The 22746-nt window shown below is 53.5% G+C and overlaps 1 protein-coding gene across 1 annotated transcript in view; it reads left to right on the forward strand.

Moving 5' to 3' along the window:
• The window catches only part of SIPA1L3 (signal induced proliferation associated 1 like 3), a 235551-nt gene that overhangs the window by 185951 nt on the left and 26854 nt on the right, over window positions 1-22746 (forward strand). Inside the window, exons 13-15 of the mRNA XM_082862975.1 lie at window positions 4539-4666; window positions 9892-10010; window positions 12541-12968. Coding sequence (XP_082719101.1) covers window positions 4539-4666; window positions 9892-10010; window positions 12541-12968 — 675 coding nt within the window. The remainder of the gene's footprint in view (window positions 1-4538; window positions 4667-9891; window positions 10011-12540; window positions 12969-22746) is intronic.

Genomic DNA, 22746 nt, shown 5'->3' on the forward strand with positions numbered 1-22746 from the left:
CAGCTAGGTTCCAAATTTTGCCAACCATTCCTAGCACACCTCAGCCCCTAAACCCCCAAAAGTGTGTCTCATGGCCAGTCACCAGCCGGCGATAAGAGGCCCGGGAACGAGTCAGGCTGCCCCAGTGGCCTTTGGCCTCAGCTCCTTTCCCCTTTTCCTGCCGCACAGTTGACATCCTGGAGCCTGTGTGACCCAAGCCAGACATTCCAGCCCAGCCGCGGACATTCCCCCCTCAGGACTCCTGTGTCTCCTGCTGTCTTCTCCAGCGGGCCTGCAACTTGCCAAATTCATCAGGCTTTTTGGAGCTCGAAGGCCCTCATAGACAGAACCTGTCCTGTGGCCCATTTTAGATTTACTGAGACAAAAGGGCAAGATGGCCTGCACCTCATCAGCCATGTGAGAGTGGGCTTCACCTCTCTGCCCCTCAGTTTGCTCACATGTAAAACGTCTGCCGTTGGTGGTCCAATGGTTAGGGCTCTGCACTTCCACTGCAGGGGGCACAAGTTCCATTCCTGGTCAGGGAACTAGGATCCCTCATGCCACACAGCAAGGCCCAAAAAAAAAGAAAAGAAAAATTAGCTGTTAAAAAAAAAAGTCTGCCTCTGAGCAGTGTTGAGGACATTCTAGGAGGGAATCTCTCTCGAGCACTTAGGACCGAGCCCGGCACACAGTAAGTGCTCTGTGAGAGTTCTGACTGTTAACTGCTGCACGCAGGGCTGTGCCGGCAGCTGCAGATGCGGTCCCCGTCCTCAGGAGTTTGCCACTCTCGTGTGCAACATGAGCAAACCTCCAAACTCAGTACAGAGCGCTAAGACAGAATTGTGTACCCAGCTCAGCACCCTGCAGGGCTGGCGTGGACCCCAGACATTTGCCCATTAGGCCACCTGGCTCGCTTTTTTTTTTTTTTTCCTTTGTTTTTCTCTGCCACTTCCATAAAAAGCGGTATATCAGTTAGGCGGCATTTGACTTCAGACAAAATACCTAACTCAAGAAGGCATGAGCATCAGGGGCATTTATCATCACCACGTAATAAGTCCAGAGGTGGGGTGGGTCTAGGGCTGGTTAATTGTACAAGGTCACCCTCGGGGACCTGGCTCTGTTCATGACCCACAAGGGCTGCTGTGGCCCCAGGGAAAACCGGTGCCCTGCAGAAGAAGGAGGAAGAGCTTCTCTCTGTTTCTAACAGTAAAGGAACTCGGTCACTTGCCCACCCCTGAACTAACCCCTGGCAAGGTCACATTGGACCCCCATGACTGTCTTAAACCATCAGGGTTTACACAAGTCGCGTGTCAGAGGGATGGCCGCCTGAGCAGAATCTGGCCTCCACCAGCAGAGGCAAAGAAGATGACGCTGACTGGGGTGGCAGCTAGCGGTGGCTGCGTCGTCCGTGCACCCTGTACCCAGTCCTCCTGTAACGCACCCATCCACCGTTCCATCCAGGCCTGGAGCCCTGCCCTCAGGAGTTCAGTTCCGTCTTGGTACTTTCCTATATGGCGGAGTGGGAAGTTCAAAGCCAAGATCCTAGCAGCCCAAACCTGCTTCTGGGAAGTTTTGCCCAGAGCTATGCATGGTGAGATTCTGGAATGTTCCACTTTCCAATCAGCTTGACCAGGATGTGGTAATGATAGAAATGGCCCCAGACAGGACATATTCAGCCCCTAAAGAATGGTCAACATAGGTCAGTCAGTTTGCACTGGGATAATAAGAAGGCTTTTTAGAGAGAGAATTACATAAATGGACAAAGTACAGGTTGTCTTGACTGGGGACAGTTAGCTGAGAGATGAAGCTGGTAACATATATCCAGCTAAAGACAGTCCATCAGGGGACTTCTCCGGCGGTCCAGTGGTTAGGATGCGGCACTTTCACTGCCAGGGCCCAGGTTCAATCCCTGGTCGGGGAACTAAGATCCCGTAAGCCACGCAGTGCAGCCAAAAAAAAAAAAAAAAGTTGGGATTGGGTTTGGCTGCTCCTCCTCGCCGACGTTCTGTCACCCTTGGCCTGTGGCCTACTGATCTTAAGGTGGCTGCTCAGCCTTAAGGAGATAATGAGGTAAAGGCACCCACCGCACACTTCCAGAGGTTGCCTGGGAGTCACGTGCAGTACTCTTATCTCATTGGCCAGGACTGCAAGGGAGCCTGGGAAATGTAGTTTGTTAGCCGATCACATTGCTGCCCCCAGTACAGTTGGGATTCCGTTATCAAGGTGGAAGCAGAGAGTAGACACTGAGGGAGCAGCCTGCAGCATCTACCACTTGGACCTTCCGCTTTCCTTTAGCTGATCCCAGCCACTGCCGTCTTCCTTTAGTACTCAGAATTCGATATGGACATTTTGAGACAATGGAATAAACACATCAACACTGCAGTTTCCAGCTGTGCTGGAGCCACATTTTACCAGGAGGTTGGCTGGCTGCTACGCTGAAGACTGCCTATGCTTTTTTATTGTTTTGACTCTTTTTTTCCTGGAGGCATTAGAGTTCAAGGTCTGGAGAAGCGGGGATACTATGTATTTTCTTGGCAGGTGAGTCAAGATGAGATATCAGGAAGTCCAGTGCACCTCTGCAGCACCCCTCTGCTGCCCTGGAGGCGTTGAAGCCAGGGGTTTAGAGTTGGTCTCTACAGAGACAGCCTTGGCTGAGGGCTGGCAGGGTGACCCTGGAGAAGTCAGTTAACTCCTCTTTCGGATTTTGGGGGGTCCTGGTTTATCATCCTCTCAAGGTGCAAGTATAGGCACAGGAGCCAGATGGGGAATCACAGTATCAGCTTGATTAATGGAGGCTCAGCAACTCCTGCAAAGTCCAGGGCTTATGTCAAGGGAATGTTTCTGGTGGCAAGTAGCCAAAACTTGGCTGACTCAGAATGCTGTAGGAATGTGTTATGTCACAGCAAAGAAGGTTCAGAGGCAGAGCAGGCTCCAGGGGGGGTTAATCCAGCATCTCGACAACAGCATCAAGGGCCCAGTGCCTACTCCCTTCCACGCTCAGCACTGGCCTTGTTCTCAGGCTGGTTGGGAGAGGGTGACAGCGGCTCTGAGCCCAGCAACACCTGGTGAAGAAGAGAGGCCATCTTTCCATGTCAGCTCCCTTCGGAGCAAGGCGACTTTTCCCCAGAGCTCCTCAGCAGACTTCCCCCATTTCAGTCAGGTTATGCTGGGTAACAGATGCCTGAAAATTGCAGTGATCAAAGTCAGCGAAGGTTTATTTTGCACCCACGCTGCAGGTCCAGCACTGGTTGGACCTCTCAGGACGCAGGCTGCCTCACAGCTCACCGGTGAGAACTAGTCAGACAGTCCCAGCCAGCCAGTCTCAAGGGGCAAGGAAGTGTGGTCCTGCCATGTGCTTGCCAGGTGAAGAGCCAGGAGTATTTCATGGGAGTCTTAATAACTCACATCCTCTCACATCTCATGTGCCTGTCCCTAACCAACCCCAGGCAGGGAGAAGGCTTCCGCCATGACTGGCTCTGAGCTGAGGTGGAATGGACGTTGGGAGGCGCCCACAGGATTCACTCTGGGTTCATAGAGAATGTCTGTGGGACCTGAGGCCACAGAGAACCTTTTGCCAATCCCTCCGTTAAATCTCAGCCCTTGCCTGCGGGCGTGCAGGGCCAGCCTCCAAGAGAATCTCTGTCTAGGAGACAACTTTGTTATTTCATTCCTCCACGACCCTGTGAAGCAGAAAGTGTCATTTTTCAGACAGGAAAACGGCAGCTCAAACTGATGAGCGCTTGCCCGACCAAGGTCAAGCAGCTAGTAAGGGATGGAGCTGGGGTTGAGCCCAGACCTGCCTTGTTCTGAAGCCTGAGCCCACAGCTTCTGCTCTGCAGCTCTTTCCTCCATCAGAGAGACATACACAGTTCCGGCCTGTCAGCCTCAGGCTAAGCTCTGGACACACAGGACGACATTCAGTCCTGCAAGGAAGGACCTACTGCAGTTGCCTCTTGACAACTAGGGAAACTGAGGCTCAGGGCAAGGGAGTGACTGTACCTGGACGACATTCAGTCCTGCAAGGAAGGACCTACTGCAGTTGCCTCTTGACAACTAGGGAAACTGAGGCTCAGGGCAAGGGAGTGACTGTACCTGGCTGGGCAAGAGGCCGAGGGGAGGTTTGATCACCAGGCCGCCCGGTTCCAGGCCTCCTATACCTACAAACGCAGCCTTATCCTGCCCTCCTCCACCAGAGATAAAGGGAGCCCAAGACAGGCCTGGGGGCGGGGGCTGCTGATGACAGCTCACCCCGTTTCGCAGCCAAGAAACGGGACCCCAGAGGAGCCTCTGGGTAGGGCTGTTGCCCAGGTGGCTTCTGCCCCCTCCTTCCTTGAGGACCCCACCTGGCCCACACGTCCTGCCACCACCGGCTCCTTGGCATGCTTCCCGTGCAGAACTCACTCCTGACCCTCAGTTAATAGCACGTTTCCAGGCTTCCTCACCTAGCCTCCCCTCTGCACGGGTCCTCCCGTGTATTTAAAATCCCACATCGAGGAAGTCCCACTGGTTTTGGCACACCAGCCCTTCACCCTGTGTTTGGTCCTCTTACTCCCCTGCAGGTACACAGCCGCCCCACACCCACTGCTGTCTTTTGATCCCCACTTCAGCCACGACGGGACGTCCAGCGGCGAGTCCTCCTCAGGCGGCCTGACCAGCCAGGAGAGCACCATGGAGCGCCAGAAGCCGGGTAAGGTCTCCCCAGGCCAGCTGTGCCCCTGGCCTCACCCTGCACAACCTCTTAGTCACAGCGTGACAGGTGACACCCCTCCTCCTGTCAGTGATGGATAAAACACAAAAGAACGCTGTAAGTGCCCCACGTAAGATTAGAGAGGTCGCCCGGGAGAGCGGCAGGGACCAGTGAGCCAGATCCATCTCCGTCCGGGCAGGGCATCGGCGGACGGGGTCTGCCGACACTGTCGGCCAGGAGCCAGGGCACAGGTGTGTGTGCGACTTGGAGGTGGGGACCACCAGGGGAAGTCGTTGAAAAGGGCTGGACGTGGTGCTGTCAGGGGAGCCGAGCCGGCAGCGTTCTGAGGGTACTCATGGCATGAAGCTTCCAGTGGTGCTTCTCGACTGCTGTGCCGAGAAACGAGCCCAGATCTGGAGCATCTAGCGTGATAGCGTATGTATCGCAAAGTGAACACGCCCGTGTTCCACACCCAGGGCAAGAGACAGGCGTGGCCAGCCTCCTGGAGGGCCCCAGCCCCTCCCAATCAGTATCCCCAAAGGCCACCCCCGTCTTGCTTCCCACGACCAGACTTAATCTTGCCTGGTTTTGAACTCCACGCATATGGGATGTAGACTCCCACTGGATGCACTGTGTGTGTGTGTGTGTGTGTGTGTGTGTGTGTGTGTGTGTGTGTGTGTGGCTTCTGTTGCTCAGTATGGTGTTGGTAAGGGTCGGCCACGTAGTTGTGTGTAGCCACGCCATTTCTGAGTAGCATATCCCTTGTCTGAATGACCCACAATTTCTTACTTGAGTCTAACGTTGAAGGACATTTGGATGGTTTCCAGTTAGGGGCTGCTTAGAATAGTGCTGCCAGCAATATCTCATACCTGTCTTTTGATGAACACATACTCACATTTCTGCAGGGAGTATACCTAGGAGTGGAATTGCCGGGTCACGCGTTTAACTTTATAAGAGACTGCCAAACCATTTACACCACTCCCACCAACGACAGAGAGAGAGCTCTATGTGCTCCGTCCTCACCAGCCTTTTCATTTCAGCCTTCCTAGTGGGCACATAGTAGTATCATGTTGTGTTTTTAATTTGCATTTTTCTGATGCCTGATGAGACTGAGCATCTTCTCATCTGTCCATTCTTCTGTGTATAAGTATTAATCATGGGCATGTACTACTTAGAAGAATATCTTAAACACGATTCCTCATAACAAAGTTGTAGCCCCTTTGAAGTGTGAGAACCAGCAGATGATGGGTGGGTTCAAAAGAAAGGCAATCAGTGAAGTGTCAGAGAGCGCTGACATCAGAGGGGCAGGAGATGGAGGTGTCCACGCAGCGGGTGTTCGAGAGTATCCAGGCAGCTCTCGGCGGGGAGGACCATGGCAGCACATCACCGGCTCCCCCGGGCACTGTGGGGCAGCGGAGAGGTTGCCTGCCCCAGGATTAGCGGCCTGGAGAATTCCTCAGCACCCCCGCCCCATGGTTCTCTTAAACCAGGGACAACGGTTGGACTGCAGGCAAGCAGATCGCCCCAACCCCCAACTGCCCGCCACTGCTGCTGCCTCTGGGACCTGCAGACATGGGTTCACTCCTCTCCTCAGCACGCTTGATCCTGCCCACAGTCTGTGATCTTTGCTCCAGCACAGGCAGATTTGCATCCTTTTCCCTCCACCCCACCCAGTTGAGAAGAAGAGAAACGCATTGCTTGGCGATGTCGTTACACCAAAGTGTAGAATAAGAAGGAAATTTTTCCAGCATTCACCATGGGCCCCAAATAAGGAGTCACAGAAGCTCACCGTGGTCCCTCCTTTCTATCCTCTTCTGTCCCCTAGAGCTCGTCTCCCCTCTCACTTCCTTGAGACCTTGTTATAAGTTGACTAACCCCTCCCTGCACACACACACATCAGGGCAGTCTGTGTCTAGGAGTTGTCATAAAGTTTAGAATGTATTCAAGACCAGGGTGGGGGAATCAGGTGCCACGATGGATGTGGGGATGTGCCCAGCCCTGGTCAGATGACTGTGATTGCAGTGACAGCAGTACGGTTTCCGGTGCTGTACACTCCCTCCTGTTTAATCATCTCAGGAACACGACAGATTGGGTGCCGTGACTGCCCTGTTTTAGAAACGAGGAAGATGAGGCACAGAAAGGTTGTCCCTTGTCAGAGGTCCCTGCTGGTGAGTAGTATCATTGAGATTTGAACCAAGACCTGTTGGTTCTAGAACCCTCCTTAACCCTCATCACCCACAGACAACACCACAGTCCCTCACCACAGAGTGAGTGTTTCTCAAGCCTCAGCGCACCCAGGTTAGGAAGGTGGCCCCAGAGCCACCAGCTGCCCCAGGCCCGTGCCTGGCCGTGTTTTCAGCACGTCTCACACAGCCACGTCCATGTCTGTCACCCATTCAGGTGTGTCAAGAGTGAAGCAGGAGCGCCAGAAGGTCACTGGGGCCCAGTTCAGAGGGCCGGTGAAGGGCCCAGGATCAGGGCCTGCTAAGGGCAGGGCTAGGGGCAAAGGGGACACTGGGGCGGCCAAGGAGGGGCAGGAACCTAGCCCTTCATCCCTCCATTCATTCAACACGTCACCAATGATATGTGCCAGGCTGGGTGCCAGGGATACAGTGTGAGCCAGACAGGCGTGTCCCCTGCCTTCTTGGTGCTGACAGTTGGTGGGAGAGACAGGCAATAGCAGGAGCACCGAGTAATAAATACTCACTAATAATGCTGAGTATTAAGTGGAAACAAACACAGTGCCTAGAGAGCTTGGTAGGCTCTGGGGGTGAGGGTGTCTCTGAGCAAATCACATTTCAGGCGAGGCTAGAAGAATGCAGAGGAGCTAACTGGGAGGAGAACATTCCAGGGAAAGGGGGCTGGTTCAAGACCCTGAGGGAGCAGGGGGTGTGGTGTTGGTTGGACAGGAAAGAGGCCGAGTGGCGGGAGAAGTGAGAGATGAGGCCAGGGAGGTGACGGGGAGAGCATGGTGGGGACTCCGTCCTTCACTCAGAACCACGGGACTCAGTTCTTCTGAGCACAGGAGGGATGGGATCTGACTCAGGTGTTCACAGGGTCCCTCTAGCTACAGATTCTTGCAGGGTGGGGCCAGTGGAGAGGGAGAGATGGGCAGGTAAAGTTAGAATTCCCCGATGCTCAAGGATGATAACCAGTTTCTGACCCGAGCAGCTGAAAGGATGGAGATGATGAGAGATGCAGGTTTGGGGGCAGATAAGGAGTTGGCTTTGGCCGTGTCCAGTGGGAAGTGCCCAGCAGACGCCCAGTGGAGGCGTGTGAGGGAGCCACATATACAAGTCTGAAGTTACGGGGAGAGGTCCAGCCGGAGACAGAAGTGTGGGAGCCACTGGTGTCATAGGTGGTAGAGAGGGCTGGGTGTGAATGCCATGGGCTTGGCTCTCTGCAGAAATGTGGTCTCCTGGCATGGTCTGCCCACTTCCCAGGGGACCAGAGCCTCCTGGGCGTGTCGGATGCTTCCAGGGAGGAAAAGCGTCTGTAGAGGTAAAGCAGGTGGACAGAGCAGCCAGCCTGCCCACTCTCAGGACCATGGTTCCCAAATGAAAGCCACGTGGGCAGTGACACCCTCGGCAATGTCCAGCCAAGCTGCTCTCTGCCGTGTCCCTGAGTGCCGTGCCTGGCCCTCCAGGCCCACCTTCCCCCAGCAGGAACATGGGCCCAGAGCCCTCTGGGGCTGCACTGGGGGCAGCAGTGTGTATGGTTGTGAGCTCAGCCTCCGACAGGCCTGGTGAGAAGTTCTGAGTCGGCTGTGTGACCTTGGCAGTGACCTCATCTCTCCCAGCCTCAGGTCCCTCTGCTGTGGCGGACACCCTAAGTGTCTTTCCTTGCAGGGTGCTTTCGGGGTCCAGTGAGATCACACCTGCCCAGCCCTCGGCACAGGACCCAGCCCATCACGAAGGGAATGACGACTTCTGCTTCTCGAGCACTCACTCTGCACTGTCACTGGAGTTGTCATTATTGGGGAAGCACAGAGAGGGTCCAGGGGTTGAGAGCACAGGTCTGAAGCTCTTTCTTACTTTGTGACCTTGGACCAGTTACTTAACCTCTCTGAGTCTTAATGTTCTCTTTCATCTATTACACTGGTACTAATATCCACCTCACAGTATCACTGAGAGGATGTAGCAAGGTAATGCGTGCAAAGCACTTATAGTAGTACCTGATACAGACGTGTGCTTAATAATAATTATCCTTATTATGATTATTCAGCACTGATCAAAATTGTGGGCTCTGGTGTTAGACCGCCTGGGTTTGGGTCCTCTGTTAGTGCCTTTGCAAGTTTGATAGATATCAACTAGCCCTCCACCGGGGTTGTGTGTTTTTTTAAGATCCGATGCTCCATTCAGGCACACTGGCTAGCCTTGGGAATTCAGACTAATTTACACCCACACCAGCCATCATGATTTTAAACCTGTTTCACCTTTGAACCAGCCATTCCACTTAGAGAATTCTGTCCCAAACATAATTCCACACTTGCTCAAAGTTGGGTATAGAGGGAAGGCCACCAGAACATTAAGAAAAATCGAAAATAACCGGAACGTCCAATCAGCAGGAAACTGGTTAAATAATTGATGTCCATTCGCATGATGGAATACTGTGCAGCTATTAAAAATAAGGTAACTTCATGTTCAGTTAACTTATGTGAAGATGTATGATGAAGATACAGGGCAAAAAGCAAGTGTAAGTATTATTTATTTGTAAAGTAAGAAATCAAGTTGTGAGACATTGCTTATTATGATTCCACTTTAATTTAACCAAAAAAAGCTACGCACGTTTAAGCAACAAAGGAATGTGACCTCGGTTATATAAAGAATCTTATTCGCCAAAAGACCGTCAGTCTCGTAGAAAAATGGGTCAAGGATATGAGCAAGTAATTTACAAAATAGGAAATGCAAATGGCCAGTAAGGATGAAAGGTGCTCAAGCTCCTTTGTGGGTGGAGGACTGTTGGAGGGCTTCGCGAACTTAACGCATGTCAAGCACTAGAATGGTGCCTGGCACACGGTAAGTGCTCAGTAAACATTCTGTTACCGAGTGTTGTTAGACCCCAAGACATGAGCTGATGGGGGTCGTGGCCGTGTGTGAGCTGAGCAGACAAGCTGGCGGAGGGGTGGGACCATCCGACCACATGAAGGACCAGATTCTTTGGGTGCACTTGGGCCAGAGCCTGAGTCATCTCTGACCGCTGGTGTGTCTCCTGTCTTACTGCAGAGCCTTTGTGGCATGTGCCCGCCCAGGCCCGGCTCTCGGCCCTGACTGGAAGCAGCGGGAGCAAGCACACCCCCAGGCAGGACACAGCAGGCAAAGATTCCCCCAACAGGCATTCCAAGGTGAGTCTGGGCCCCGCCTGCCAACCCCGGGGGCCCTGACTGCCTAGGGCTGGGCGGCTTCACCTGGGTGTGGGCCTCTGAGCAGCACACGTGAGCACATGCTCCACCTCTGCCCGCTTCCGCTCCAGCAGAGGGGCGAGATGCCTGGTCTGGAGTTAGACCCAGCCAGGCGCACATCCTGGCTCCAGCCCCTGCCATCCACGTCATCTTGAGCAAAGACCTTCAGCCCCTGAAGCCACAGTTTCCTCATTACCTCAGCTGTGGTAGGTGTCTTCACCAGCTCGGGCTGCTGTAAGAAAAATGCCACAGACTGGGTGGCTGATGAGCAACAGAAATTTATGTCTTACAGTTCTGGAGGCTGGGAAGTCCAAGGTCAAGGCGCAGGGAGATTCAGCGTCTGGTGAGAACCTGCCTCCTGGTTCACAGACGGCCTTCCTTCCACCTCATGTGTGAAGGGAGCTCTCTGTACTCCCTTTTATAAGGATATAAATACATATATGGATTTTATAACCCCATTCATGAGGAATATATAAACATATATAGGATAAATATGTGAAAATATATAGCGGTTTTATAATCCCATTCATGAGGGCTCTACCCTCATAACCACCTAATCACTTGCCAAAGGCCCTCCCTCCTAATACCATCCCACTGCAGATGAGGATTCAGCCTATGAATATTGGGGGAACACAGACTATTCAATCTATAGCAATAGGTTAACTGCTGTAACAGACAGCCCCCAGATCTCAGTGACCTCACACAATAGAAGTTTATTCCCCTTTCAAGTAACAATTCAGTGTGGGTACTCAGTGAGCAGCTTTCCACATGGTGATTCAGGAACCCAGGCTCCCTCCCTCTTGTAGCTGTCCCTCAGGGCCTCAGAGCCCTCCCCTGGGTCCCTGCCTCTTTGCAGCAGATGAGGGTAGGAGGGAGAGGGAAGGTTTTTGTGGCTCAGACCTGGAAATGGCATAAGTCACTTTTTTTTTCTGGCTGTGTTGGGTCTTCGTTGCTGCGTGCAGGCTTCTCATTCCTTGAGGTGGATTCTCTTGTTGCAGAGCTCAGGCTCTAGGCGCACGGGCTCAGTAGTTGTGGCGCACGGGCTTAGTTGTTCCGCGGCATGTGGGATCTTCCCGCTGCATTGGCAGGCGGATTCTTAACCACTCTGCCACCAGGGAAGCCCCGACATAAATCACTTTTACCTGTATTGCACTGGCCAGGACTCTTATCACGTGGCCACAGGTCACTGCAGGAGGAACTGGGAAATGTAGTCCTGTGTACACGCCCAGGAGAAGGAGATAGTTTTGGTGAGCAGTTGGAAGTCTCTTCACATCTATTCATTCAGTGGGTGTTTGATGGGCCCGTACAATGTGCCAGGCATTGGGACCACAGTGTTGAAGAGGGCAGGTGCACCCCTGTGCTCACAAAGTTGGCATCCCAGCGGGGGCAACAAGCAGTAAGCAAAGAAACAGATTTCATTATATAATGGTAAGAACCAATTATTGCTGTGAAAGAAAAAGTACAGTCAAGGGAAAAGAGTGTCAAGCACAGCTACTTTAGGATGAGGTGGCCAGAGAAGGCCTTTGAGGAGGTAACCTTTAAGCAAAATCTTGAATGAAGTAAGGAGCAACCCATGAAAGTATCTGAGGGAAGAGCATTGCAGACAGAGGGAACAGCAAGTACAAAGGCCCTGAGGGGGCAGTGCGCCTGGCATACTCAAAGAACAGCGAGAAGGCCAGTGTGGCTCGAGGAGAGTGATCAAGAGGGAGGCGGGAGATAAAGTTAGAGACCGGAACCTGGAACCAGATCACACAGGGCCTCAGAGGCCATGGTGAGGACTCTTGCTTTTCCGCTGAGTGAGCAGGGGGAGGACATGAACTGACGCAAGTGTTCACAGCCTGTCTCGGGCTGCGTGTAGGGAACAGATGGGGGGCCAGGGGTGAGGGGAGACAGGGACAGGGAGTTGGGAGACCAGGGAGGAGGCTCCTGCCATGGTCCAGCAGGAGGCAGTGGTGGACAGGACCAAGGGGGAGCCACAGAGGGAGGAGAAGTGGCAGGTTTGGATCTGTTCCGAAGATTCAGGCGACAGGATTTGCTGTTGGACTAGATACGGGTGTGAGAGCAAAAGCAGCGTCGAGTGACTCCACGGCTCTTGGGTGGAGCAGCTGAAGGGACGGAGGTGCCGTTGTGAGACAGGCAAGAGGCGAATTCAGGAGGGAAGGCCAGGAGCTCAGTTTCAGATGTGTTCAGCTTAAGCTGTGGGCAGCACGTTGCGTATGTGCTGTCATTTATCCCTCTGATCAACCTCATGGGGCAGGGTTATTATCAACCCATTTTACAGATGTGGAAACTGAGGCACAGGGAAGTTCAGTCAGTTGCCCAAGATAGCAAGGCCAGTAAGTGGGGGAGCCAGAGTTCGAAGCTGTCCGGCTCCAGGGTTCACACTTAGGGGTAGGGAGGACCCAGAGAAGGAAGTTTGCCCCCCGCCCCCCCACCCCGAGTCTAGGAATGACACACTTCTCCTGCCTTCCAGGGAGAGCCTCAGTACTCCAGTCATTCCAGCAGCAATACCCTCTCCAGCAACGCATCCAGCAGCCACAGCGATGATCGCTGGTTCGACCCCCTGGACCCACTGGAGCCAGAGCAAGACCCTCTCTCCAAGGGCGGCTCCAGTGACAGTGGCATTGACACCACCCTCTACACCTCTAGCCCCAGCTGCTTGTCCCTGGCCAAGACGTCTCGGCCGGCCAAGCCACACAAGCCCCTGGGAAGTATGGGCCTCTGTGGAGGCGGGCGCGAGGCTGCCGGGCGGTCCCACCATACAGACCGGCGTCGGGAGGTCTCGCCCGCCCCTGGGGTCACTGGCCAGAACAAGGGCTACCGACCGAAGCTGTACTCCTCAGGCTCCAGCACCCCTACAGGCCTGGCTGGGGGCAGCCGCGACCCACCGAGGCAGTCCAGGTAAGACGCTGAATCTAGTCCAAGTCCTTCAGGGGGACCCTGACCACCACCTGCATCCCTCACAGTCCTGACAGTGGTGTTCCCCTCCCCAGAAACATGCTCACAGATGGGAATGCTCGCACCTTAGTTTGCTTACAGAGTTGGGAGACTCGTGGACCACCCCCTGCTGCCATCCATTGGCCTTTAAGGATGCCAGTAGAGGGAGGTAGATCCCTGGCTGTCTGTCTCATCTGTCTCTGGTTCAGTCTGACCCTCAGTCTCTTTCCTTTTCTCTCTCCTGAGACTAGTAGTTTTTACACTTTCTGGGAGCCACAGACTGTTTCTGTTAGGAGTGCATTTGTCTGGAGGTAATAGGAAACCTGACCCACAGTGGCTTAAACAAATAGAGGTTTAATAGCCCCCTTTTGGGAAGTCCAGAGAGGGCAGAGCTGGGCTGGTGCAGCAGCGGCTCAGGGAGGGCCTCAAGGCCTAGCAGCCTGTGTCTTCCTGCTCCATCACCCTCCTCATGCTGGCTGTGACTTCCTGGTCTCCAGATGGCTGTGGTGCCCCTGGGGGACATGGGGACAGAGAACAGAGGAAAGACGGCAGCGTCTGTGTAGCTCCATGTCTGTGGAGAAAGCAAAAGCTTTCCCAGACCCCCCTTCAGCAGGCAGTGCCACATGGCCATCTCAGCTGCAAGGAAGTCTGGGAGATCACGGGTTAGCCTTCCAGCCTTCATAGTAAAGGGCAGTGTGGTCTCCAGACAGTCCACTGGAGGGCTGCTCAACACAGATTCCCCTGACCTACTGGGTGGGGCCTGAGAGTATGCGTTTTTACAAAGTTCCGTGCAGATGCTAATGTTGCTGGTCCCGGGACCAGGCTTTGAGAACCACTGGTAGAGAGGCAGACAGGGTAGTAAGTGAGAACGAACAGGCATTGACTAACCAACAACCTGGAGTCTGGACCACACACACTTTGCGAATGTGATGAAAGCCACGAACTGCCTCCTGGAAAAGTTCTGCCGTCACAGGACTCAGCCCGGTCCAGGGGCCCCCTCAGAGGTCTGCGGCCCCAGGCAGGGATTACTGTGCTGCAGTCCCCAGTGTGCACCCCTGAGGCCACCACCTCCTTTCTCCTCCCTGACCACACCTGAGCAGGGGCCAGCCCGTGTCCAGGACCCCCATTAGGGGCCTTCATCTCCCTTGGCTTCCTGACACCTTGGCCCGTCCCCAGACCTGCGCCTCTCTCCACACAGGACACGGGCACCCAGGTGGTGGCCTCAGACCTCCTTGACCACAACCCACAGTGGACCTGGGTCTTTGACTATACAGAAATATCTATATATTTTAAAAAGGTGAAGCAGAAATCTCCCTAGCAGTTCCTAGCCTGGCCGTGCAAAGCCCTTTAATCCAGTCTGCTCTGTTGAGAATGTTTGAGCGCTGCTCCCTACCTCCTTAAAGGATCTCATGACCGAGCGGCGGTTCTCCTGTTACCAAATTCAGGTTCTGCTGCTTGACACTCGAAAGCCAATATTGGAGAGACAGGTGTTGATCGGAAAGGAAAATATGCAGAAGCGTGAGGGAGTTTAGCTGTTGTAGAAGTTAAAGTATTTAACTAGATTCTAAGACCAAGGGGCTGCTTACCCTCTGACAGACTTGGAAACCACGGTATTTGAGAGTGTTCGTCTGTCAGTGCTTTCCCTCACTGTGGCCCTGGTCCCCCTGGAGTCAGGAGCCAGGAGAAGGGTGAGGGTGGAGAGAAAGGGTGCCCCAGGGAGTTAGGTCTCTGTCTGAGCCAGCCTCCCTAGACAGATAGATGTTAATCATTTGAACTCACGGACTCTTTTGAACAGCTCATTCATTTATTTATCCATTTATTTCATTCACAACTATCTCTCAGGGATTTGTTGTGTCCCAGGGACTACGCTGAGAGCTAAGGAGAAGTAACGAGCACATTCAGACGAGGCCCCCAGCGCCCACCTCACCCACCATCTGTTGAGGGAGACAGAGTAGAATCAGGTCATCACTGAGACAGATGTCAAAGTGCGCCCACCGAGAGGGCCTCAGCGCTATGCGGGTCCCAGGTCCCGGCTGTGGTAGCTCCCGTGTTGGGCACAGGCCCATGTCAGTAAGACTCAGTAGCTGTAAGGTTTTGGAGTCTGTGGTATAAAGGCAGCGGTGCTGGGGAGTAGACTATGTCTGAGGCAGCGGGGTGGGTATAAAATTACTCTGCGTCTGAGAGAAGGATTTGCTGAACCCAGAAATGAAGGGAATAAAATGGGAGAGGAACCTGCTACAAAAGAGGGCCCTGCGGTTGGGAGCTTTAATTTGCATACAGACAATTGATGCTAATTGCAAATCATTCTTATCTACTCATTAAAGCTGCTTCCTGAAGTTTTCTCCTAGGCAACCAGGCTTTGGTGTGAAGCAGCATTTCCCAAAATGGGGTGCTTGAGGTGATTTGGGTGGTGTGGGGAGGAAAATGTTTTATTTTAAATGGATATTAGGAAAAGTATTACCAACCCATCCCCTGATTTTGCAGATATTGCCTTGGACAAATTAAGGAAAATTCAATGAGTTGATTTAAAGAAACAAATGTGTTCATGGTAGATGAGAGCGTGGACTCCAGAGTCAGCCCACTGGGGTTTGAGCGCCACCCCACACCGCCTTGTCTTGGCTGTGTGGCCTTGGGCAAATTACTGAACCTCTCTGGGCCTCAGTTTCCTCATCTGTGAAATGGGGGCCCTGTCACTGTCCCTAACTAAGGCCATGTCGATGTCCCTAGCTAAGGCCCTGACACTGTCCCTAACAGCCTGAGCTGTCCCTAACTAAAACTCTGACGCTGTCCGTAAAAAAGGCCCTGACTCTGTCATTAAGGCCTTGATGCTGTCCCTAACTAAGGACCTGAGCTGTTTCTAACTAATGGCCTGAGCTGTCCCTAACTAAAGCTTGACGCTGTCCCTAACTAAGGGCCTGATGCTTTTCCCAACCAAGGCCCTGAATCTATCCCTAAGACGCTGAATCTGTCCCTAACTAAGGCCGTGACGCTGTCCCTAACTAAAAGCCTGACTCTGCCTTACCTAAGAACCTGAGCATCAGCACTTTATTTAGGGACAGCGCCAGGGCCTTAGTGAGGGCTCAAAGTCAATGGGGGAGACATATCCCTCCCCAGACAGTGACAGCCCATAGTGGTCAGGGCCAGGGTGAGGGAAGCGTTCAGGGTGTGGGAGCCCAAAGGAGGGGCCTGACCCAGTATGGGAGGTGCTTTCCTAAAGAGGGTAAGCTACTGGAAACTAGGAGGGCAGAGTGTTCTAGGCAGAGAAGATGTACAAGTCCCACCTCACCCTGCCAGTCCTCCCAGAATCTTCCCATCTCGGTAGGTACAAGTTCCCAGCAGGTCACTGAGCACCTGTGCTCAGTAGGTACAAGTTCCCAGCAGGTCACTGAGCACCTGTGCCCACACGTGCCTCTGCCTGCCGCTAGCCACACTGCCCCTTGCCCAGGGCAGCCCAGCAGCCCTGTGCATCTGCTGTCATCCGTCCATTCCCTGGGGCCGAGCCGGAATGACAACCTGCTGCCCAGCCTTGGCTCCCCAAAGAGAGGCACAAGCGCTCCATAGCTGCCCTTGTGTCTACTTCCAGGCCCTTTGTAGCCCAGCACTTTGCGTTCGTTCATACAGCAGGCGCCTACTGAATGCTCAGCCCTCTGCCGCAGAGGACCCCGGCCGTCCTGGCACTGACAGGGTGCCAGGGGAGACAGCAAGCAAATAATTACAAAAGCAATGAATCAATTATGCTAGGGGAAAGCCTTCAAGGGAGACCTCCTGGGATCTGAGAGTGGATGTGGTGCAGGGGCTGGAGGGGGTGTCTAATCTAGGCGGGGGGTTGGGGGGCAGGGATAATTCTCCTGAGGAGGTGTCATTTCTGCCACATGAGAGGGATAAGGAGGAGGGAGCAGGTGAAGTGGTTTCAGGGGGACCGATGATATACTCTTGATGCAGTTATGTGGGTGTTTGCTTTGTAAGTGTTTGTTAAATTGTACATACATGTTTTGTACACTTTGTTCTATGTGGGCTATTTTACAATGTTTTCTTTAAAAGAGAAAAAGGAAAGATGATGTGTGGAGAAGGCATCCCTATGAGAGGGAGTAGCATGTGCAAAGGCCCTGGGGTGGGGAGGAGGGTGGGTGCCATCAGGTCACTGAACACAGGCCCCTTGGCTCAAGTATAGAAATTGAGGGGGGCAGCTGATGGGAGGTTGGCAGGGACCAGATCACGCAAGGCGCTGTCAGCCACATTACAGAGTTTGGATTTGATCCTAAGAGCTGTGGGCAGCAAGGAAAGGCTTCAGCAGAAAGGATAATGCAGGGAGATAGATGTTTTGAAAGATGGTGCTGGAGGCGCAATTGCAGAAGTCTCAGGGATGGGTCTGAGGCCGAGATGTGAGTGAGAAGGAAGGGGACCTTGACTAGAGGACAGAGCAACTGTGGATGTGTCAGCAGGTGGCAGCATCAGGACCTAAGGAGGGAGGGAGGCAAGAGTCCAGGACAGTGTCTGCTGCAGTGTCGGGAGGCTGCTGCAGATGGGGAATGTTGAGATTCTTGAGAGAGAAGAGGAGAGCAGGGCTGGGCAGGCCTGAGAGGAATGTTATTCTCACATTCCCTGACACCAAAGCACCCACTGTGTGCCGGGAACCGTTCCAAACACGGCGATACAGAAGGGGGCAAAGTCGAGCCCTCTTTTGTGGAGCTGATGTTCCCCTGGAGAGAGAGTGAGGCAGACAGACAACTGAGCAACCGTGTAATATTAATATGCCAGGTGGAGATAAGGTCTGGGGAGAAAACCAAACCGGGCAGAGGTCCCAGAAGGCCTCTAGGAGGAGGTGATATTTTGCAGGAAGCATGGAAGTGATCCAGGCAGGGAAAATAGCAAATGCTGAGGCCCTGAAGGTAAACTCGTTTGCAGTGCTCTGGAAATGCTCTGGTGGCCAGACAGGCCAAAGGAAGGCAAGAGGTCTGATTTGCAAGGTGGGCAGGGGCCCAGCTCTGGCAGGCTTACCAACCACGGGCGGATGCTGGGATTTGATTCTGAGGGACGTGGGAGCCATGGGAGCACATAATCTGACTTATGTTTTAAGTAGATCACTCTGGGCTACTTGGGGGAAAGTGGACTGTTTCAGGGGAGGGCGGGGATTGAGTTCACCGGCATAGTGCGAGGACGCCAGGAAAGGGATGGGGCCTGCCATGCCCAAACCCCCTACCCACTCCCTCCCTGCGCTGCAGCCCTCTCCGCGGAAGCCACCGCAGCCTGTAGCAGCTTGTGCCCGTGGATGATTCCACTGACTTCACAGACTCTCCCCCGAGACGTTCGTCATGGGAGCCCGGCTTCCAGGCACAGTGCCAGGCGCCAGTGCCTGCTGTGGGCATCGCGATGGGCTGAGTGATCCCAGGCGGGCAGCCACCTGCCCACCCCCCCCCCCCCGCCCTCTCTCGAGGCAGCGTACACTCCAAAGCTTCCTGGGCTTCCTGAGCAGTTTGTCAAGAGCTGTTTAGAGGCACTGAGAGGCTCTCCGCCCCATGTGGAGCCGACATCGCCGGGTGTTCCCAGGCAGGCAGGAAGCACGTGGCCTTGCTTCCGTGGGTGGGGCTGCGGTCTCCGGGATACCCTTCTGGGCGCACAGCCCTGAAAGGTGATGTGAGGGCCTTGGCATCCACTGGGGCCAACCCCACCTCCGTTGGCTAGGAAGCCGGGGTCACACAACAGACCTACTCGGAGAGTCGCAGTCAGCTTGGGAAGAGGAACGCAGGCCATCTCCAGGAACTCAAGGGAAGGAGGGAACCTTGCAGGGATCTTGGGGCTGGGGCAGGGAGGAGTGCAAAGGCCCTGAGGTGGGAAGGTTTCTGGTGTGTTTGGGGAACAGCTTCCATGTGGCCAGAGCAGTGTGAGCAAGAGGCAGAGTGGGAGGATCTGAGGGCAGAGAGGGGTCGGCACAGATGGTGTGGGGCCTTGTGGACCAGGGGAGAGCTCTGACTCACCCTGAGCAGAGGAGGGCGGTGGTTGCACTCAGGCATTCACAGCCTCCCTCTGGCTGTGTTTGGGGCGAGGGCAGGAGGAGGCCACTGTGACGATACAGGTGCACGGTGGTTGGTGGAGGTGGCCAGTGGTGGTTGGATTCCGCATCGATTTTGTGCCGGTGAGTTTTTCTCCCATGTCATCTCTGCTTCCACCTCCTGAAGACCTACTGTTTTTGCTCACAGGCCGCAGGGCAGAATGTTGCTGCATGTGGCTCCTACACTGAGCCTGATAATTCCAGCCACGTGCAGGGACTGATTCAACTCTCACGCCCCTGCCAGACACCTGGGAGAGAGGGCGAGATCAGTCCAGCAGTCAAGGCCCCACAGGGGCCCACCTGGGGTTACCTGGGTGAGCAGTGTGATTTCCCAGCCTCTGGCCTCTGGCTGCCTGTGTCCAGGTCACAGCTCCACCACTCACCAACTGTGTGATCTCCACCAGGCTCCTTAGTTCCTCTGAGGTTCAGTTTCCTCATCTGTAAAATGGGGGTGAAGATGCGCTCTGTGGTCCAAGGCTGCGAAGATGAACCTACACCATGTGTTTAAAGTAGTTAGCACAGGGCCTGAGACATAGCTGGTCCACATATATCAGCTGCTGCTTGCTTTTATTTTCATGTATTGTGTATTTATCATGATTACCGTTGTCATTGAAAGTATAGGTTGGTGGTTAAACACAGTGTCTCTTGAGCCACACTGCCTGGCTTTGTATCCTGGCTGTATCCCTGGCCAGCTGTGTTATTGGGGGCAAGTTATTTAATCTCTCTGGGCCTCGGTTTCCCCACGCGGAACTTGCGGGAGGTGGTAGCTTCTGCCTCGTGGGGTTGCTGGGGCAACTAGATGAAGTGATGCCTATGAGATGCTTAGAACAGGGCCTGGCTGTGTTCACAGGCTCAGCGCGGTCACCACCATCACTGCCACCTGCTCCGTCACTGCTCTTCCTCCTAAAGGCAAGGGCACAGCTCCCTTTGTGCCTGTTGCCCACCCTGGGCCCACCCATCAGCGTCCCCGGGGGTGAGTAGGCCAAAGCATCACACATGCCCAGGCAGCTGTGCGATTTCTCCATCCAGCCTACAGTTTTTTAGCTTTTTTTTGTAAGCCACAGAACCTCTTACTCCAACAACATCTTAACTGCTCCTCTGAGATACAACACAGATAAACGCACAGCCTCTCTGGGTGAGGGTGGGGTCGGAGCAGGATGCCCCCCGCCCCCACCAGTCCTGGCTGAGCCCAGAGCCCAGGCTTTTAGCCCCTGGACGCACCACGTCCCTGTATATCTGCAGCTCGGGGAGCACGCCCCGGTGCCCGGGCCTGTGCTGGGCACTGTGCACATAATGATCTTGTGAGGCAGGTGCTGTCATTGCCTCAATTCTCGGAGGAGGAAACCGAGGCTCACTGAGGGGAAGGGGCTCGAGCAAAGAGCACAGTGTGTCAGGGGAGCAGCATGGCCCATGTTCTCATCCACCACGAGGTGCTGCTTCGTGTTTCAAGCTGAGGCCCGGGGAGGGCACCTGGCCTCACCGGTGCTTCAGAAGGAAAGTGACTGGCCGGTGGGGTAAGAACTCCACCCTGTACTCGTGGTCCAGGGGATGTGTGAGAAGGGGCGCCCACCTCAGAGGGCCGGGTCGAGAGGCACAGCATATTCAGAATAGTTTTTTGTTGCCCTACTGTGTGGGGGACACCAGCCATTCCTGAGGTTGGTAGAGGTTGAAAACAGGGGAAGTCACGGGAATGCCTTTGCCTCCAAGCAACAAGAAATCCCAGCTCAGTTGGAGGAAGTCTGTTATCTCTCAGAACGTGAAGGCACAAGGTAGGAAGGGCCCCACGACTGGGTAATTAATTGACTTGAGGACTCCTATAGACTGGCTCCCCTCACAGCCTCAAAGTGGCTGTCATTCAACCAGATAGTCACAGTGTCCAGTGGAAGAACAGGGGATATTTGCTGCAAGTGTTAGTTTTCTAGTGAAGAAATCTTCCCCAGAAGTCCCCTAGCACACAGTCCACACTCACACACCTGATGTCTCACTGGCCAGAAGTAGATCGCAGACCTACCCCAGACCCATGGCAGACAAGTGGCGGCAGCCATTCAGGATTTGTGCCCTGGGCTGGGTGCCAGCCAGGTCACCTTCCTTAAGGATGAGTACAGTCAGCCTTCATTTACAGGGTAATGGGATTAGCATGACACCCAGTGCCTGCCACAGGCCTGAGGAGGGGGCGAACCCCTCCCAAAAGAGGCAATGGCTGGAGCCAGCTGGCAGACACAGAGGCAAAGCGTGTTCATCTTATTCCCTTCCTTTTTTTTTCAATCATCTCTTGTTTTTTTTCAGCTCGTAAAAGCTGAACATGCCTGATGACAAGGTAGAGAAATACGTACCGTAGAAAGTAAAAAGTTAGGGTTAAAATCAATTAGGATATATTCGTAGAGTGGGCCCTCTGCAGCTATTGAAGGGAGAGGGGCTTGTGTGGACTGACACGGAGAAGTCTCCAGAGCACCGTGTTAGGTTAAGGCCAGGTGCAGAACAAGCTCAGGATAGGCTGCCATTTATGTTACGAAGGAAGGTTGTGCTTGTGCGTACTAGGCTCTCTGTTGAAAAAGAAGAAAGGGGGAGGGGCAAGGTTGCCTCGAAGGAGACTGAGGTGTCAGATGACACTTCCTTCCTACCCTGCACCTTTTATATGGTTTCATTTCCCCCATCATTACTATCTCCAGAGGTAATCAGTTAGTGTACACTCCCCCAGAGATTTTTCTCCAAACCTGTACCAGCCCAGATCTTTCACATATTTTTGGCCATTACCCAAAACAGGAAAAGCGTTTTATACTACAGTCCAGTGTGGACATCCAGAATAAGGTTTCACAAAACCACTTATCCTTACCTCACAAGAGGTACACTGAAGTTTTTCATTCTAGTCTATTTCTTTTTTATTTTCCTCTTAGTAACAGTCAAGATCCACTAAGTTGATTTCATGACCCACAGTGGAGGAAAAAAGTGTACATTTCCTTTTCATAAAAAGATCCCCCCCAAAAAGCCCAGTAATCATATAGTATACATACTTTTTTTTTAAATAAATTTATTTATTTATTTTTGGCTGTGTTGGGTCTTTGTTGCTGCCTGCAGGCTTTCTCTAGTTGCGGCGAGCGGGGTGGGGGGGCTGCTCTTTGTTGCCATGTGCGGGCTTCTCTTGTTGCGGAGCACAGGCTCTAGGCGCGCAGGCTTCAGTAGTTGTGGCGCTCGGGCTCAGTAGTGTGGCGCACAGGCTTAGTTGCTCCATGACATGTAGGGTCTTCCTGGACCAGGGCTCGAACCCGTGTCCCCTACATTGGCAGGCGGATTCTTAACCACTGTGCCACCTGGGAAGCCCCCTATATATACATTTTAAGAGAAGAAAAAGCATGCTTTACACAAGGGCTTTTTTCCACTTACTGTAGCTCAGACATCTGTCCTCACCCATAAACAGAAATTGACCTCATTCTTCTCACCGGCTGCATAGGTTTTGATCATATGTATGTGCTTGGAACAATCTATTAATCCCCAGTTAAAAGACATTCAGTCCATGTCCATGTTTTCTTGATTACACACAGCATTGCAGTGACAATCCTTGGGCTTTTCTGTGGTGTGGATTTCTGGGAGGTCAGATCTGTTAGACTAAGTAAGGCTGTATCTCCTTCAGTTCTCAGCTCAGACACCGTTGCCTCGTTGGGAAGCCCCTGACCACCCCAGACAAAGTCCAATCCC

The sequence above is a fragment of the Leucopleurus acutus genome (genome assembly GCF_964270905.1).
Source record: "Leucopleurus acutus genome assembly, chromosome: 20".
In the NCBI taxonomy this organism is placed as follows: Eukaryota; Metazoa; Chordata; class Mammalia; order Artiodactyla; family Delphinidae; genus Leucopleurus; species Leucopleurus acutus.